The sequence below is a fragment of the Saimiri boliviensis genome, chromosome 20 (assembly GCF_048565385.1).
Source record: "Saimiri boliviensis isolate mSaiBol1 chromosome 20, mSaiBol1.pri, whole genome shotgun sequence".
Classification (NCBI taxonomy): Eukaryota; Metazoa; Chordata; class Mammalia; order Primates; family Cebidae; genus Saimiri; species Saimiri boliviensis.
Window position 1 is genome coordinate 12161213 of NC_133468.1, and position 18775 is coordinate 12179987.

At 41.6% G+C, this 18775-nt stretch overlaps 1 protein-coding gene across 1 annotated transcript; it reads right to left on the reverse strand.

The window, feature by feature from the left end:
• Positions 1 to 1877: 1877 nt before the first annotated feature.
• NPM1 (nucleophosmin 1) lies at positions 1878 to 18101 on the reverse strand. Its single transcript, XM_003936154.4, is given in 11 exon segments — positions 1878 to 2249; positions 5209 to 5283; positions 7428 to 7529; positions 8763 to 8849; positions 9351 to 9408; positions 12565 to 12629; positions 12732 to 12838; positions 14167 to 14260; positions 14532 to 14651; positions 15814 to 15893; positions 17913 to 18101. Coding segments are annotated over 11 exon segments (939 nt in total). The 5' UTR covers positions 17971 to 18101; the 3' UTR covers positions 1878 to 2156.
• Positions 18102 to 18775: the final 674 nt, after the last annotated feature.

Sequence of the window (18775 nt, forward strand, 5' to 3'; positions counted from 1 at the left end):
TGACCCAAAAAATAACATTAAATCATTTCCAGCCAGATTTGATGGCTCACACCTGTAATCCTAGCACTTTGGGAGGAAGAGGTAGATCGCTTGAGCCCAAGAGTACAAGACAAGCCTGGGCAACATGGCAATACCACATCTCTACAAAAAGTTGGGCATGGTGGCACAAGCCTGTAGTCTTTGCTACTCAGAAGACTGCAGTGGGAGATCACACCACCGCACTAAAAAAAAAAAAAAAAAAAAAAAAAAGGATGGGGGGTACTTTCCAATGAAGCAATAAACACACCATCCTCTCAAGTCTTAATTAAAATAAAGGTATATAGAAAAAGAAACATGGACAAATACGGACAGAGGACACTGAATGAAGGCCACCATGACTCACAGCAAATGATCAAATCACACACCTGGCACCCAGAAACTAGTTAAGATAGTACTGCACCCAACCTTTTCCCCTCTCTCCAAATGAGATTACTCTGGAGGTCTATCCTAGAGGCGAAAAGGGTTAAAATCTACAGATCAAAATGTGTGCAACTATCTGCCTAGTCAACAATGGCAACCTGCTAAATAAAACAGGCTACTAGAAGGAAAAGGGAAAAACACACAGGATCAAAGAACAGGTTTGGCCAAGCACACTGGCTCATGCCTAATGCCAGCACTTTGGGAAGCCAAGGCAGGTGGATCATTTCGAGGTCAGGAGTTTGAGACCACCCTAGCCAACATGGTAAAACCCTGCTTCTACATATATATATATACACACACACATACACATACATATATACACACACACATATATATATTATACATACACACACACACATTAGCCAGGAGTGGTGGCACACACTTGTAATCCCAGCTATTCGGAAGGCTGAGATGGGAGATGGCAGTGAGCTGAGATTGCACCACTGCACTCCAGCGTAGGTGACAGGACGAGGCTGTCTCAAAGCAAGGGGAAAAAACTACAAGACCACTTCAGAATGTTGGAATAAAATATTGTTTAGATTTCAGATACACACCCCAAGCAAGCAAGCACTCGGTTTATTGAAATCAACACAAAAATTTGCAAAGACAAATAAGTCTCCTTCCGGAGTTTAAACAAAAAGGAATGAGAAAAACCATCCAATACTATCAAACAAGCCTAAAAATGGATAGAAGTGGGAGACAAATCTCCCAAGGAGAGAGGCACACTAACGGAGAATGTCCCCTCATCTACTCAAACTACTAGGAGTCTAAAACCACAACATAAGAGAAATCAGTATATCCAACTCAGATAGTGTAGTTGGCTTAAGGCAGAACATCAACAATTGCTTTGATTCAGATAAAGAATCCAGGTCTAGCCCAGGTGTGGTGGCTCACACTTGTAAATCCAAACACTTGAGGAGGCTGAGGTGGGCAGAACACTTGAGGTCTGATGAAACCGTATTTCTATTAAAAATACAAAAATTAGCTGCATTGGTGGCTCAGACCTGTAATCCCAACTACTTGGGAGGCTCAGCAGAGTTTCTTGATCTCGAAGAAATGGCGGCTGCAGTGGATTGTGCCACTGCACTCCAGCCTCCCAAAAAAAAAAAAAAAAAAAAAAAAAGCAGGTTGAGAAAGGCTACTTTAAGCTGTTTGAACACGCCAGATTTTCTTTGGGAGTGAAGTGAGAACAGGTGGATAGGAGGTCTAATGGAACATTTGGAAATATGTTGCATAGTTTTAATTGTTAACTATCATCACAAAGAGGGAACACAGCACTGAACCCTTATGAAGAAAAAGTGGTTAGCTCCAGGAGGAACTATTGAAGGGGAAGGCAGGGATGTTCTCATAGAATTTTATACGATTTGCCATTCTTAACTACATAAATCATTTCTGTGACCAAGTATAAAGCAGTTAAATAAGTCAACAGACACTATGCTACTTTATTAAAATACTGAGTTTTATTTCACATGTATATTTTTGTCTCCCCACCATTTCCATGTCTGACCACCACTACTGTGTCCTATCATAACATTCCATACATACTTAAAACCAAGCAAAGGGTGGAGTTCCATCTTTAAAAACTACAGGCATTTTGGACAACACATTCTTGGCAATGGTATCTGGACAACATTTATCAAACACGGTAGGGAAAATTCTCACTCTGCATTATAAAAAGGACAGCCAGATAGCAACTGTTACAGAAATGAAATAAGACGGAAAATTTTTAACAAATTGTTTAAACTATTTTCTTAAAGAGACTTCCTCCACTGCCAGAGATCTTGAATAGCCTGGAAAAAAAAAAAAAAAAAAAAAAAGAAATGTGGTTAAGGAACCACAACACTTCACAGACATCAATAAATTAAATGTCTCTGCATAGTTCAACATCTATTTTCATTCTACCACCAAACAGGTTAACTCTAAAGAAATGACTCCAAGAAAATTTGTACTCGGATGTAATCAGTCATCTGATTTAAACCCTTTGACCAGTCATAAAAATATGATCAATATACTAATAAATATCTAACAGTTTAACATTATTTACTAAGGAAATAATGTTATTTACTAAAGAAAGGACAGAGACCTATGTGGCCAATGTTACTTCCAACTTCATCTATCTTGAGATCAGCTTTAGAGTTGGCCAGATTTAGCAAATAAAGTTACAGAACTTATTCTGGATTGCCTATGCAAGTGTACATTTAGAAAACTATATGCGGAGGCCAGGCATGGTGGTTCATGCCTGTAAATCCCTGCACTTTGGGAGGCTGAGGTGGGCAGAACACTTCAGCTCAGGAGTTTGAGACCAGCCTGGTCAACATGGTGAAACCTTGTGTACTAAAATCAAAAACTAGCCGGGCACAGTGGTGTGCAACTATAGGAGGCACAGCTACTCGGGAGGCTGAAGTGGGAGGATAGATAACCTGAGCCCAAGACACAGAGGTTGCAGTTTAGCCAAGATCACACTACAGACAGATGATATCCACACACACAAAAAAGCACCGTGGCTTACACCTGTAATCCCAGCACTTGGCCAAGGCAGTGGATGACCTGATGTCAGGAGTTTGAAGACCAGCCTGGCCAACGGGGTAAGGCTGTTGTAAAGAAAAGGCCAGAAGTTCACCAAGAACCTCAAGTGAAATGACTCAGGATTCTCTCAGCTATCACTGTTTCACAGCAACGGGTTTCAAATGCAAGGTAACGGAATACTAAGTGCCAATATTAAATATCATAGAAAAAAAATTTTTTTTTTTTTTTGAGATAGAATTCACTCTGCCTCCCAGGCTAAAGTACAGTGGCATGTTCTCGGCTCACTGCAACCTCTGCCTCCCAGGTTCAAGCGATTCTCCTGCCTCAGCCTCTTGAGTAACTGGGATTACAGGTACATGCCACCACACACAGCTAAATTTAGTATTTTTAGTAGATAAGGGAGTTTTGCCATGTTGCCACCCAAAGTGCTGGGATTGTTAAGTGTGAGCTACCATGCCCAGTCAGAAATCTTCTATTCGTATCAGGTTCAAATATAATTTTTTTTTTTTTTTTTTTTTTTGAGACGGAGTTTCGCTCGTTACCCAGGCTGGAGTGCAATGGCGCGATCTCGGCTCACCGCAACCTCCGCCTCCTGGGCTCAGGCAATTCTCCTGCCTCAGCCTCCTAAGTAGCTGGGATTACAGGCACGCACCACCATGCCCAGCTAACTTTTTGTATTTTTAGTAGAGACGGGGTTTCACCTTGTTGACCAGGATGGTCTCGATCTCTCGACCTCGTGATCCACCCGCCTCGGCCTCCCAAAGTGCTGGGATTACAGGCTTAAGCCACCGCGCCCAGCCAAATATAAATTCTAATTGTTTGTACATTGCAGCTCTATGCCATAAAAACAGGAGAAATTTAGTTTTGATAATCTCTATAATAGTAAGTTCAAGTTATTAAACACTTACTATTTACTGCAAGAATTTCATCCTGACCCTTGAGAACACTTTAAATTCTAGAGCAAAAAAAATACTTCTGGTATGCTGGGCAAGGTGGCTTGTGCCTATAATCTTACCACTTTGGGAGGCCAAGATGGGAGAATTACTTGAGGCCAGGAGTTCACGACCAATCTGGCCAAAAATACTTTTTAAAAAGAAAATACTTCTGAGAGAAGTTCTGGTTCAGTAATTTAACAGCTACAAAACTTTGCTATAAAATACAGAAGATCACCATGACTTAATTAAATTTATCACTTTTCTTGGCAGTAGTTGAATACATCTATGCTTAGCTGTTAGTACATGCTAGTTTTTTATCTGATTTTCCACTATTTTCGATATTGAATAACCAGTTACATAATGCAGAGCTTCAAAATCACTTATGCTCGATTAATGTTTATTATTCCAAATAAACTCCCAAAACCCACACTAACATTTTGGGATTTAAATGTAGAGAAAAAAACAGACTGTATCTGATCATCTTACAGCCCATCACTGCAACTTTCACAAAGTTAAAATGAACCCCATCAGGGTTTCATGAACCTGAAAATAAATTCAAGTACTGTTGTCATTAGGTAAACTGAAGTGCTAAATACTATGGCAGAAAAAAAACAGCTAATTGCCAAATTTTCCTAATTTTTTGAAAAAAGCTGAATACAGGAAACGTAAAAACCATTAAATGCATCATCTGTTCTCTACATGCAATACCTTACACATCCCTATTTAATCACTTTTACATTTTCCTTACACCTGTGAGTCAACCGTTAAGAGAAAAAAATGCATACTCTATGTTGACAAAAATACTTTCACATGTAGTAACTGTAAAATTTAACAGCTAACTCAAGCTTATGTATCTAGTAGTAACCACAATTTGGTGTCTTGCTTCCAGATTTCATGTCAGGATGATTTTGGCAAAAAACATTTCCCATAAGATCCACGAAGAAAAAATCTCTACCAACTCCCAAAAAAGCAAAGACCAGACTGCCCCAAGCAGCCAAATGGAGCAGCAAGGAAAACCACAGCAATTTCCTTAGCCAACATAGTACCAAAAAAGTAAAACTGAATTCAATAACCAAAATAATTTACCAACTCTATGAAAGCTGGGAAAAATACCCTAAAGTTATCTTCTCAGCCTGCCAACTGTATTCTTTTAAGAGTTCTCATATATTTAATGTCAAGTATTATCATCTGTGGTTAAGAACCTTTTAAGGACCCAGAGTGAAGGCAGAATAATCATAAATCACAAAAAAAACTTAGATGTGATCATGTCCCCAGGAAATCCAGTTACCTCCTGGTCAGTCATCCGGAAGCAATTCTTCACATAATTGATGAACTTGGCTTCCACTTTGGGAAGAGAACCACCCTATTGAGACAAAAGGATTATCACAGCTAAGTAGAGGAATACAATGAGATACACATTTAGAACATCGCTCTATGATCTGCACCCTATATTACACGGATCAGCTCATTCCTTTCCACCTCAACTTTCCAAGAATACTCAGTGTCTTTCTCAAGGCCAGAAAGCCCTAATTGGCAGCATGGTTAGTACCTCTAATTCAAACAGATTTGCCAGAGGCTCAAATCTTCCCAGACAGCTTCCCCAAAAATGTAAAATGTAAGCTACACTTGAGATTCTAGAGACACACAAACATGGCAACTTGGTTGCTTATCTGCATTAGCTAACAAGTCAGTTTTATCATCCAGAATACAACCACTACACCCATTTGGAGAACCATGTCAAGTGTTATTTTAATAAATAAACATTTATTGAACACAAACTTTGGTTCAGCACAACACTAATCCGATGATCAATTAAAGAAATAAAAAGTTGAATGGAGGAAAAAATTTACAGTAATTACACTTCACTAATCAATACTTACCATGTCCTTCAAATTATGGATGTAGGCAAGAAACTACAAGAGTATTGGCATTACCTGTGACTGTCACCAAAATTTCAACACATTACTTACTATAGCAAATATCTTGAAATGTTTAAATTCATCACTACGTTGGAGTAGCTTTCCCTGTAAGTTATCTTTTATGAATTTTTAAAGGAGTCAAAGGGTTTTCAAATGTCCAAGGGACCTTGGCAGAATCAAGTATAGCAATTAAGAAACTTAACTGCCTCCAGTAACCCAGGTAAAATAAACCTCATCATTAACAATTTCCATTTCAAAATTATTGTCACATACATTCTTGATTCAAATATTTATTGAGCAGCTAAGGAGATACAAAGGATTTAAAACATGGCAAATGCACACAAGTAATAGAAAGCAAAACGCAAGGTTCACTGAGTCACAGCAGTCAAAACAAAGTGCTTTAGGGAACCAAGAGTGTGAGACTGTTTCCAGCCTGAAGAGGCATGGGTGGCAAATCAGAAAAGGGGATTGAGATTAAAATAGAAGACTTCAGTCTGGATTGTTGATGACACTCAGAATGGACTATATTTGTCTCTCCTTTTCCTTTCTCCCCATCTTTGGGCTTAATTTACCAGTAGTGCCCAGGACTGTTCAAGGCGCCTGCAATTAAACCAAGGAGATAGGACCATATTAAAATGGAGGGGAGGGGCATCTAAAAGATGTCATTTTAGCATTGTATCCAAGGGACAAAAATCAGTGATAACCGGGAAGGCTAGAGTTTACAGTGTAAATAAAAACAAGAAGTATATTACAGCTCTAAAATTTTTTTCCAGTTGACTTATCACTGTGCAAGGAATCTACTGAAGCCACGAAAAACCTATAGAGCACAAGAAAAACATGGGGAAATGAGTTGGCCATTTGTCTTCACCATCCCACATTTGTTTTCAACAGTTGGGGTCTAAAGTATTACTCAGAATTAAAGCTTCTCTTAAATGCGCTTCCAAGACATTTAAAACATTTATTCTACAGCCTACTCAAATCCCCCAGTCAAGCAGACAGGAGACTTAATCCTCTTCCCAAATTTCCATTATTTAAGACAAAAGGAAACTAGATTTAAGACTGGTCATTCACAAAACCTAGGTATTACTACATATATTAACTAGTGATAACTCAGTGTACGGTGTAAAGGGCAAACAGAAATGTCTCAATCTGCTGAAAAATATTTCTGACTAGAGTCAATCACGAATATTTAACTATAATACCAAGCAACAGCCAACTTTACTTTTCCAGCTGTTTGTAATTTTAACGAAGTCTCACACGCCCTCTGCTGGTTCTCTAGGGTATCTTACAACCAGAAGAATTGGCAAAGGAAAGGGCTCTCACTGATTTAACATGGAAGGTCAGAATGTTCCTTGCCACCAGTGCACTATGTTCCTTTTATAATGGAAAATAAGGCATATTTAATCTCACATATGCAAAAATCACCACAGACACAATTATGCTTTAGAATTCATTTTTGAAAACATTTATACCACGAACGGGTAACATAAGAGTAAACCAAACCAAACCAAAACAAACATTCAACTCTATGCAAACCAGGCATGTACAATTTGACAAGGGAAACAAAGTTTAAGATACTTTTACTCACTTTTTCTATACTTGCTTGCATTTTTGCTTTAATGTCCTCTACAGAACTAGGTCCTTTTGGTGTTTTAGGAGTTTTTTCCTGTTTTTTGAAGGATTCTTGTCCCTGAAAAAAAGAAATGAATTTCCAAAAGGTAGTAAAAATACGACCCCTAATTAAAACCCACCCAAACTGGATTTCCTCAAATATTTTTAACAAAATTCCCTTATAAAAGTAATTATACAACAGGAATTATTAAATAAATTCATGCCATACAATTAATTTGTTTTTAAAATCAGTCTTTTAAGGAAGGAGTAAGATGATTAGCTAGGCATTCTTATAATCCCAGCTATTCTGGAGGCTGAGGTAGGAGGACTGCTTAAGCCCAGCAGCTGGAGGATGTCATGAGCTATGATCATACCACTGTACCGTACTGTCCAACCTGGGCAAGAGTAAGGACGCCCACTTCTTTAAGAAAAAAATAAACAATAACTTGAGAGTTTGGTTTTATGCACAATATCAAGTCAGTTTTAAAATATGAGATCAGAAGACCTTACTTTCAAAGATGAAAGCAATAAAGTCATTGTAGTCTGATGCCTGGGGCCCACCCCAGACCATTTTTTCCGATAATCTCCTTAAGTAATAATACTGGGGTTCTTTTAAACTTTTTTTTTTGGTTCAAATTCCATTTGTTTGCAGGGCAGCGGGTAGGGCCAGGAACAAGACCACCAAACCCTTTCTGGGCCTAAACGTTCTGCTTCAATCTGATATGCAACCAAGGTTGAGAACTTCTGCTCTACTCAGACATACTTTTCAACAAGGATTCCTTATAGTAAACAACTGTTGATGTCACTACATATATATATATATATAAAATTCAGGCCAGGCACAGTGGCTTACACTTTCCCAACACTGAGAGGGCAGGGCAGATCACCTGAGGTCAGGAGTTCAAGACCAGCCTGGCCATAGTATAGTGAAACCCCACCTCTACAAAAACTACAATTAGCTGGGCATGGTGGTGCATGTCTGTAGTCCCAGCTACTTGGGAGGCAGGACAATCGCTTGAACCTGGGAGGTGAAGGCTGCAGTAGGCTGAGATCATGCCACTCTACTACAGCCTGAGTGACACTCAAAAAAAATTCTATTGGCTCCTGCCACCACACAGAACCCCAGTAGCACATTACATTTAGTATATTCATGTCTGTGTGTACCTACAACATGCAACAAGCTGATTTTAACTTTAAAACACCAATTACAAGGGTTCTATAAAGGTCTATCAAATTTCAGACACACTAGATTCTTCCACAGATTTCACCAACTAGATCGATGAGACACATATGTGTAAATGTTGCCACTTACTTTTGATCTTGGTGTTGATGATGGTTTTGAGTCTTTTCCATTCTGATTTGACTTTTGTGCATTTTTGGCTGGAGTATCGCGTATAGACTGCAATTAGAAATTAATCTTAATCACTGTCTCTGCCCCCAACATCAGTGCAAACAAACTGTCCAAACCATGTAAGAAAACCAGCAACCACAGGCCAGGTATGGTGGCATGTGCCTATAATCCCAGCTACTCAGGAAGCCGAGGCAGGATAATCGCTTGAACCTGGGAGGCAGAGGTTGAGGTTGAGCCAAGATTGTGCCGCTGCACTCCAGCCTGGGCGACAGAGCAAAACTCCATCTCAAAAACAAAAAACTTAAAAGCAGCAACCACTTGAGCAAAAGGCTGCACAAAACTAACAAATGGGGGGGCGGGGGGGAAGGCCACATGGATAAAGAAAACAGACCATTCCCCATTTTAAGTTTTCTTTAGTCCTCTAAATTTCAGTTTGAGATAGATGATCTCCTCTCACCAACTTTCCTTAACTAAAAAACACGAATAGCATTAAAAAACTACTATTTCTATCGTTAGTTTAACAACCTGGTAGCATTATATCACACTCACTTTCTTCACTGGCACTTTTTCTTCAGTTTCCTCATCATCGAAATCATCATCATCATCACTACAAATAAAAATGTCAAGACATTAAGTTAAGCACTTCCAAAATTTGGGAGTGTACAAAAGCACTGAAAGCAGGACCTTGAAGTGATTTTTTGTGCACCCATGTTCACTGCAGCATTGTTCACAACAGCCGACCGGTGAAAGCAACCCAAGTGTTGAACAGCTACATAATGAAATGTATTATGTATGTACAATGAAAATCCTCTCACATGCTGCAACACGACTGAACCTTGAACAAAGTAAAATAAGCCAGCCACGAAAGAACAAACACTGTATGATCCTATTCATTATATTATCCATAAAAGTAGTCAAACTCAAAGAAAGAGAAAGTGTAATTGTGGTCGTTAGGTACTGGGAAATGAAGTTGCTCAATGAGTTGTTTTGTATGAACACATACTATAATACTGCTGTACAATGTATGTATACTTAATGTATATTTAGTTACATTAAACTGTACACTTGTATTAAAAAAAATTGAAGACCTAAATAGAAACGTTCCATGTTCAGATACTGCCAAATGGCAACACTCCCCAAACATACAGATTAAATACAATCCTTAGAAGACTCCCTAAGCTGGTTTCTCTGTACGAACACATCCTAAAATTTATATACAAATCCAAGAGTTGGCACAGTGTCTCATATCTATAATCCTAACACTTTGGGAGGCTGAGGTGAGAGGATCATTCTAGTCTGAGACTAGTCTAGGCGACACATAAGAAGAACCCTATCTCTTAAAAAATTTTAAAAACATATATAATTAGCAGGGCGTACTGGTATGTGCCTGTAGTCCCAGCCACTTGAAAAAGCTAAGGCAGGAAGATCTGCTTGAGGCAGTGAGTTGTTTATAACTGCACCACCGCACTCCAGCCTGGGTGACAAAGCAAGACCCTATTTCAAAACACGAAAACAACAGGCACTTAAGGGAGCCAAAGAGAACAAACGCAATCTTGAAAACACAAAGCTAGAGAACTCAAACTTGACTTATTAAAAAAAAAAAAAATCAGCTATAAAACCTCCAAAGGGGACAGGCACTGTGGCTATGCCTGTAATCACAGCACTTTTTGAGAGGCTGAGGCAGGCAGATCACGAGGTCAGTAGTTCAAAACCAGCCTGGCAAACATGACCCCAACCTCTACTGAAAATACAAAAATTAGCTGGGCATGGTAGCATGTGTCTGTAATCCCAGCTACTCGGGAGGCTGAGGCAGGATAATTGCTGGAACCCGGACCCAGGAGGCGGAGGTTGCAGTGAGCGAAGATGGCACTCCAGCCTGGGCTACAGAGCAAGACTCCCCCACACCCCCCTCCAAAAAAAGCCACACATCAATATATATTACATACATCTGTGTATAGTATACATCAGCAGTATACATATTACATAGGTTTTCTTGCTTAAATCAACAGTAGAGTCAACTAAGCCCACACCATACCCTTTCCATTCACAACACATCACTGAGTTCCCCTTTTATCTGTGGGTTCAAAGGGTTAGATTAAACCTTCATGCACCTCTTTGCATTTTCATTGCCATCTTAACCACTTAAGTTATCTTAAGACTTGTTGCTGCCAGTGCAGTGGCTCATGTCTATTACCCCAGCACTTGAGAAGGCTGAGGCATGCAGATCACCCGACATCAGGAGTTCAAGACCCGCCCAGCTAACATAGTGAAACAGCATTTCTACTAAAAATACAAGAAATCAGCCAAATTAGCCGGGAGTGGTGGTGCCTGCCTGTAATCCCAGCTACTCTGGAGGCAGAGGTTGCAGTGAGCTGAGATCACACCATTGCACTCCAGCTTGGGCAATGAGCAAAACTCCATCTCAAAAAAAATAAAGACTTAGATGATTTGGACCTTGATATTATGTACACTTTTCATTCCTATCAACACCCAATTCGGACACAGAAAAACAAACACATCATGAATTGTACCCATTTTTGAGTCTCTACTAAAAATGTAAAAATTTGCTGGGTGTGGTAGTGGGCGCCTGTAATCCCAGCTACTTGAGACTAAAGGAGCAGACCGCTTGAACCCAGGAGGCAGAGGTAGTGGTGAGATCACGCCACTGCACTCCAGCCTGGGATACTCCGTCTCAAAAAAAATTAGCTGGGCATGGTGGCTTGTGCATAGTCCCAGCTGCTCCAGAGGCTGAGCACAGGGGAAGTACTTTAACTTGGGAGGCAGAGGTTGCAGTGAGCTCACACGACTGCACTCCAGCATGAGAGACGAAGAGACACCCCATCTCAAAAAAAGAAGAAACGAAAAAAATAACAGTCAAATACTGCCTTGAGTTTGAGTTTCTTTGTAAGTTTGACATTCAAGTACTCTGAATTTTTGTTTTTCTTTTGACCTGGGGAGGTGGTCTCACTATGCTGACCAGGCTGGCTGGCCTCAAGAGATCCTCCCATCTCAAAGTGTCAGAATTATGGGCATGAGCCACTGCAACTGGTCATACTTTTGAAAGTGTTTTCAGTAAATGCATATGGACCAATCTCAGAACTCAAATCAAAGTATTCAATGTATTACTGATGCTGGCACACATAAAACCAATCATAAACTGTACTTTATACCACAGTGTGCCTGTAAGTGTTTATAATAGTTTGATCTTGTTTAATATAAACACATCAAATCTTGTTTCCAACCATATTCTAAATCCCAAGAAAAATTTTATTAATATCCCTTTTAGAAACTCATTTTTGTCTATAACCAACTACATAAAACCACAAACCAAAATCCTTAGGGGAATAAACGACCTTCAGTAACAACTTGTAAAATCAATACAGAGCTATTTAGTCAGATTCTTTCTACTCAATCTAATTAACTGTACATGATAAATAATACCGGACTTGATGGGTATAATAACATATCCACTAAATTTTCTTTAGGACAAAGGGACATAATCAAACTTCTCAAATGCTATAATCTACCCTTCTGAAGATTCACAAGTCACAGCATTGTAAAGGCTCTCTTGGACCCAATATCCTTTCAACTCAGCTCATTTAACTTAAACTGACAACAGATAACTACTTGCCCTTTCATTATAAACTGTTACACAGGATTGCTTTATGTAAATGATTCTTAAAATCCTCACGCATACAACTATGTCAAATTCCTTTTTTCCATTAAGATTCCAGAATTACGTCATTTCTTAGATCATACTTACTCTTCATCATCATCATCATCATCTTCATCATCATCATCTTCATCAGCAGCAAGTTTTACTTTTTTCTTTTAAAAGAAAAGGCACACCATGAACAAGAGCTGATTTTATCTCTTATCATCATACTAAAAGCTATGATACAAAACCTGTAATAAAATTGCCATCTCTACCTGTGGAACCTTGCTACCACCTCCAGGGGCAGATCGCTTTCCAGACATACTTAAGAGTTTCACATCCTCCTCCTCCTCATCTTCTGACTCTGCATCTTCCTCCACAGCTAAAATACAATTTATATGACATTACAAACCTCAAATCAGCAAGAAATCAGACAAAAAGAACACTGACAGTATACAGTAAATAAACTAAAACTGAGATTTCCATTCATTAAAAAAAGGGCAAATGGGAAAAAGAACTTTTTAACAGAAGTATTTTGGGGCCTAATGTTCATTGCCAGGTTTTAAATACAAGAAACCTAAGCACAGTGGCTCAGGCCTGGAATCTTACTTTGGGAGGCCAAGGTGGACCACTTGAGGCCAAGAGACCAAGCTGGAAAACAGTGAGACCCCCATCTGTGCAGGGACACACGCAGGCAGGCAGGCAGGCAGACAGACAGACACAGACACACACACACACACACACACACACACACGCCAAGAGACCAAGCTGGGAAACAGTGAAACCCCCATCTGCGCAGGGACACAGGCAGGCAGACAGACAGACACACACACGAAATTAGCCCGGTACGGTGAAGCATGCCTGTAGTTCTAGGTATTCTGGAGGGTGAGGGTGAACCCACTAGTAGTTCAAAGCCACAGCAAGCTATGATCACACCATTGCACTCCAGCCTTGTTGAGTGAGACACTCTATAAAATAAAAAAATTTAGGCCAGACATAGTGGCTGACACCTGTAACATTTTGAGAGGCCAAGGCAGGCAGATGACATTAAGGCCAGGAGTTCAAGATCAGCCTGGCCAACACCACAAAACCTTTTCTACTAAAACTTAAGCACAGTTGGGCATGGTGGCACATGCCGGTAGTCCCAGCTACTGGGGAGGGCTAAGGCAGGAGGATCACTTGAACCTGGGAGGTGGACAATGCAGTGATTGTGCCACTGCATTCCAGCCTGCGTGACAGTTAAGATTTTGTTTTCCCCCCCAAAATTTGTCCTCTCCAATTATAAATTACTAGATTCACAACTGAACCTATTATGAAGACAGTATTATACCCATTGCTTCCCCCCCCCACCTTACTCTTGTCACCCAGGCTGGAGCGAAATTGTGCAATCTTGGCTCACTGCAATCTCCACCTCCTGGGTTCAGGTGATTCTTCTGCCTCAGCCTCCAAGTAGCTGAACTACAGGCACGTGCCACCATGCCCAGCTAATTTTCTCGTGTTTTTAGTAGAAGATGGGGTTTCACCATCTTGGCCAGGCTTGTCTGGAACTACTGACCTTATGATCCTCGCGACTCGGCCTCCCGAAGTGCTAGGATTATAGGCGTAAACAACCTCGCCCGGCCAACCCATGCCTTAAGAAATCCAAACTGGAACCAACAACTGCATCAAAGAGAATAAACTAAGTAGTATAATATATAAAAAATACCATACCTACTAAGTGCTGTCCACTGATATGCACTGGCCCTGAACCACACTTTAATCGTAAGACCACTGGTGGTGTTATTTCAAAGCCCCCAAGGGAAACCTAGAAGAAAGTAATTTTTCATCACTAAACATGTAAAGAAAATGTACAATAAATATTACAGGCAAACACATAAAGCCAATCAACAAACCAGTGAACCTGTTTTTCTACTAAACAAGCAGAAGAAACCTCCATGTTCATGAGTTGACCATTCAACTCCAGTGACAGAAGACAACCACTTTCTATCTCCTTGACACAACCTAAATGACACCAAACCTACCTTAAAACAAAATTAAACCTTAACACAATATCCAAAGTATGTAAGCGCCCTTACCGTTGGCTGCACAGACATTTTCAAAGTCGCCAGTGTTACTTTAATTGGACTGCCTTCGTAATTCATTGCCTCTGCTTCAACAATGTGCAACTCATCCTTTGCACCAGCCCCTAAACTGACCTGTGAACAAAAAAAAAAAACACTTCAACTTTTTGAGTTCCAGCTATTTTACACTCCCCCCACAACAAATGTTATTATATGCAGCCATGCGTCACTTAACCACAGGCCTAGGTTCTGAGAAATGTGTTGTTAGGCAATTTCATCTTTGTACAATCGTAAGCATGTGCTTATACAAACCTAGATGGTACAGCCTACTACACACATCTAGGCTACAAACCTGTACAGTATGTTACTGTAAGCAACCGAAACACAATACTATTTGTGCACCTAAACATAGGAAAGGGGTGGGCATGGTGACTCACGCCTGTAATCCCAGCACTTTGGGAGGCAGAGACAGGCATATATATCACCAAGTCAGGAGTTCGAGATCAGCCTGGACAACATGGTGAAACCTTGTCTCTACTAAGAATAGAAAAATTAGCCAGGCGTGGTGGCACATGCCTGTAATCCCAGCTACTTGGAAGGCTGAGGCAGGGAAATCATTTGAACCCGTGAGGCAGAGGTTGCAGGGAGTAGAGATCACACCATTGCACTCCAGCCTGGGTGACAGAGCAACTGTCTCCAAAAAAAAAAAAAGCCAAAGAAAAGGTACATCAAAAATAGGGTGTAATAATCTTATGGGACCACCACTGCATATGTGAGCCATCTGTTGAACCAGCAGTTGCAATAAAGTATGTAACTTTTTAAAAAAGTATAAACCTCCCATCATCACTTTGGAAAACAAATTTGTGCAATGTTTTCCTCGAGTTTTTTGATCTTGGCAAATCAGTTTCTCATATTCAGAAAATTTAAGAAATGCATAAATATGCATACACACAATATAGATGACCTAACAAATATTTACTGAGCAATTTCAAAGTTGAGCTGAAGGCTAGTCTCTGGTAGACATGTAAGATTATGACTGCCTTTTACAAGAGCTTTATAATCCAACTAAAGAATATAAGTAAAGAATAGTGTGATTGGATTTTACATGGTTACCAAATGAGTGGTAGAGATGCCAAGTTGTTTATCATAGATGTACAGTGAGGTACACATAATACCCAGGTGTAAGAAACAGTATTTTATAAGCAGTCAGCAAAGGAAAAGTCTCAAGCCACATGAATAGAAACTAAAAGGCTGAAATCAAGTAGGGTTAAGTAGTTTATTTTGAAAGTTTAAGTACCGTTCTTAAAGATAACTGGTGCTCATTTTCATCATTATCCACCTTAAAGTGATAATCTTTGTCGGCCTTTAGTTCACAACCTGTAAATGAAGAAAAAAGCAACTCTAACAAGGAGAAAAATAACACTGAAACTTAAGTGTGGGTAACCAACAAGGTCAAGGTTTACTTTCGAACTAGTTTTTCACTATTTTAGCTACCAGAGGGCAAAGCAGAATGATCAATTCCTAGATTTCTTGAACAGAAATCTCTACAATTAACACCCATAGAAGACTATAAATTCCATTTTCTCATCATACCATATTTCATCCATATTATCATTCTGCATATAGAAACAAAGGTTTAGTATATCTGAAACTGAAGCAATTATCTAAAACCAAACGTAATGTCCGATGTTAAGCTTCCCACTATTTAAAACAGCTGATTTATCTACCTAAACTCCCAAATGGCAAATTCGAAATGAGAATGGTTACAAATATGAATAGATTACTATCTCAAAAGATAAACGACAAAGGTAAAAGAACCAAAGCTTGCCTACAGGGGTCAACACACTAGTCTTTAAAGCAACACAAAGTGACATAGGCCTGAAACTAAATTCAGAAATTATGTTTAAGACAAGGAGGGTTGCTTCCAATAGTTACCAGAAAGTACTGATACAAATTTATCAGAATTCTCAGCTATCCAAAATAGCTAGGAATTAAAGCCTTAATGTTTTAGATAGATGTGTCTACTCCCGGGCAAATTCTTCAAAATACTGTCAGAACAAAAATTTTAAATGATTCCATTTAATATCTAACCGTTACCAATACATACATATTCAAATGTGCAGAAATTTAATTTAGCAAGTGTCAGTACGGATAACGAACGAGATAAAGTTAGAGGTAGGATATGCACTTACTTCAAAGTCTCAATGGCGCAAAGGCTAGGGTTCTGCAATTAAGCTGATTGAGATCAAAAACCCAAGTGGGACTCTCCTTTTTGGGGCATGACTACCGCCAAGTCGAGCGGGGTGGTGGTCCTAAAATTTTGCGAATTAAGTCTTAGGCCTTCATTTGATTCAAACCGAACAGTCTTCAAGTTTTTTTAAATTAAAGCGGTTTGGTCAATGCCGCACAAATGGCGGCATGGGAGGACCTCCCCCCCAAAACGGAAGCCTCATTAATATTCACCAAGCACCCGCTACGGAGTCAAGCGCCGTGGTTTAGACTTAGTCTCTTTGCCTGTAAGTGTACAACCTTCGTTAAGTGAGTTTCTCTCTGGGGACCAGTATCGTCATCTGCGAAGTGGGGCTAGCTCCACCTACCGCAGAGACAGAAAGGGGTCTCAAAAATAGAGCTGCCTTCACATTGGATGCTGCAAGCACTGAACAAAGACCTCCAGAATCCCGGTGCTACCGGCCTCCGAACGTTTCCCACTCCCAAGTGAACCACAGCAGCCCAGGCTCGGGAGTGCCAAGACTCTGGTGAGCCCCGGATGTAGCGCCCACACCCCCCTCCCTCCCCCAACCACGTGGCAACCACGTGCTCCCAGCGGTTGCGGCCTCCTCACGCCGCGCCTCCCCTCCCCCAGCAACCGGCCGAAGCACGCGAGTCAAGTCCGGGTCCGGCAGCTCCAGACTCTGAGGCCTGGGGACAGGAGCACAGCAACGCCAGGCTATTCATCTATCCCCCGCTTCCACACGTAGGCCCATGCTTCCCGGTGAACCCAGCCTCCGGGACCACCGGCCCGGGGGTCTGGGACTGGAAGCGTAGGAATGAACACCGTTAGGAAATAAACCACGCCCGGAGCTCCGCGGCGTATCCCCGGCAACGGCCGAACTTTCAGGCGGCCGATTCCACTTTACCTTAGGCCCTGGGCCTCGGACCGCTCACGCCACAGGCTCTTCAGCCCGCTCGTCTTCTCACCCCTTCGCGCCACCGGCTCCCTCCCGAATTCAATCCCTCCAGATACAGGGCTCCAGCAGCTCTTCCCACCAGCTCAGGCCTCTAGCCGGTCCGGCGGTCTCCACCAGACCCGGCAGCAGCCAGATTCCCGCCCCCCACCCCCACCCTCACCGCCAACAGGCCCCGCTCGGCCTCGCTCCAGCTTCCCCCAGCAGTTACCGAAAAGATAGTTCTGGGGCCTCAGGGGGCTCATGTCCATGTCCATCGAATCTTCCATCGGGTGGCGACACGCACTTAGGTGGAAGAGAAGGCGGACGGAGACAAACGACGACTGCTCAAAAGAACAGCCACTCAGGACGGACTCACACCAGGGAAAGGACGCCAGCGCCCCGCGCTTATATAAAGCACGGAAGATCTCGCGAGAACTTCTCAAGTCCCGCCTCCTCGCGCGTGCTCCGGAGCCCTCCCCTGGCGTTACCGTAGCCCTCCTGCGCAAGCGCTTTTCAACCCCACTCCTTTCTACCTCGCCCCCGACCTCCTCCAGGTACTCCGCGGGCTCCCAACGAGCACGCGCACTCGTACACCGGCCCCACCCCTCCGCCGCCGTCGCCTGTGCGCACGCGTGCTTTTTACTCTTAGCGCGGGCTCCCCACCTCCAGCACTTCCACGTCTTCTCCCGCTCGAGCGCGTTGGCCTCCTGCCAAGAGTCTGCGCAGCCCACCCTGCAAAATGGCGTCGGCAGCCCTTAGCTATGTGAGACATGGCGGGTTAGCAGAGCAGGAATGAGCTGGAGAGCACCTCGATTCACCTTTCTCCAGCCCCTAGTGCCCCGCAAGCCTCCAAACAGGCATAATCGCGTCAGGATTTTTTTTGCTTGCCTGATGGCTTCGGATCAGAGTTAATCGCTACCCCAAAGTTCAGGTGCCAGAGAGTGAATTGCGGCTTATTCTTTGTTGGGATGGAAAGATGTAGCTACTGGCCAGACCTACGGAACTGTGTTTTCACAGCTCTGTTCTTCCTAAGAAAACATCTCCAAAATCCTCATCTTCGTGTACTTTGGGGGCCAAAAGGGGACTGAATCA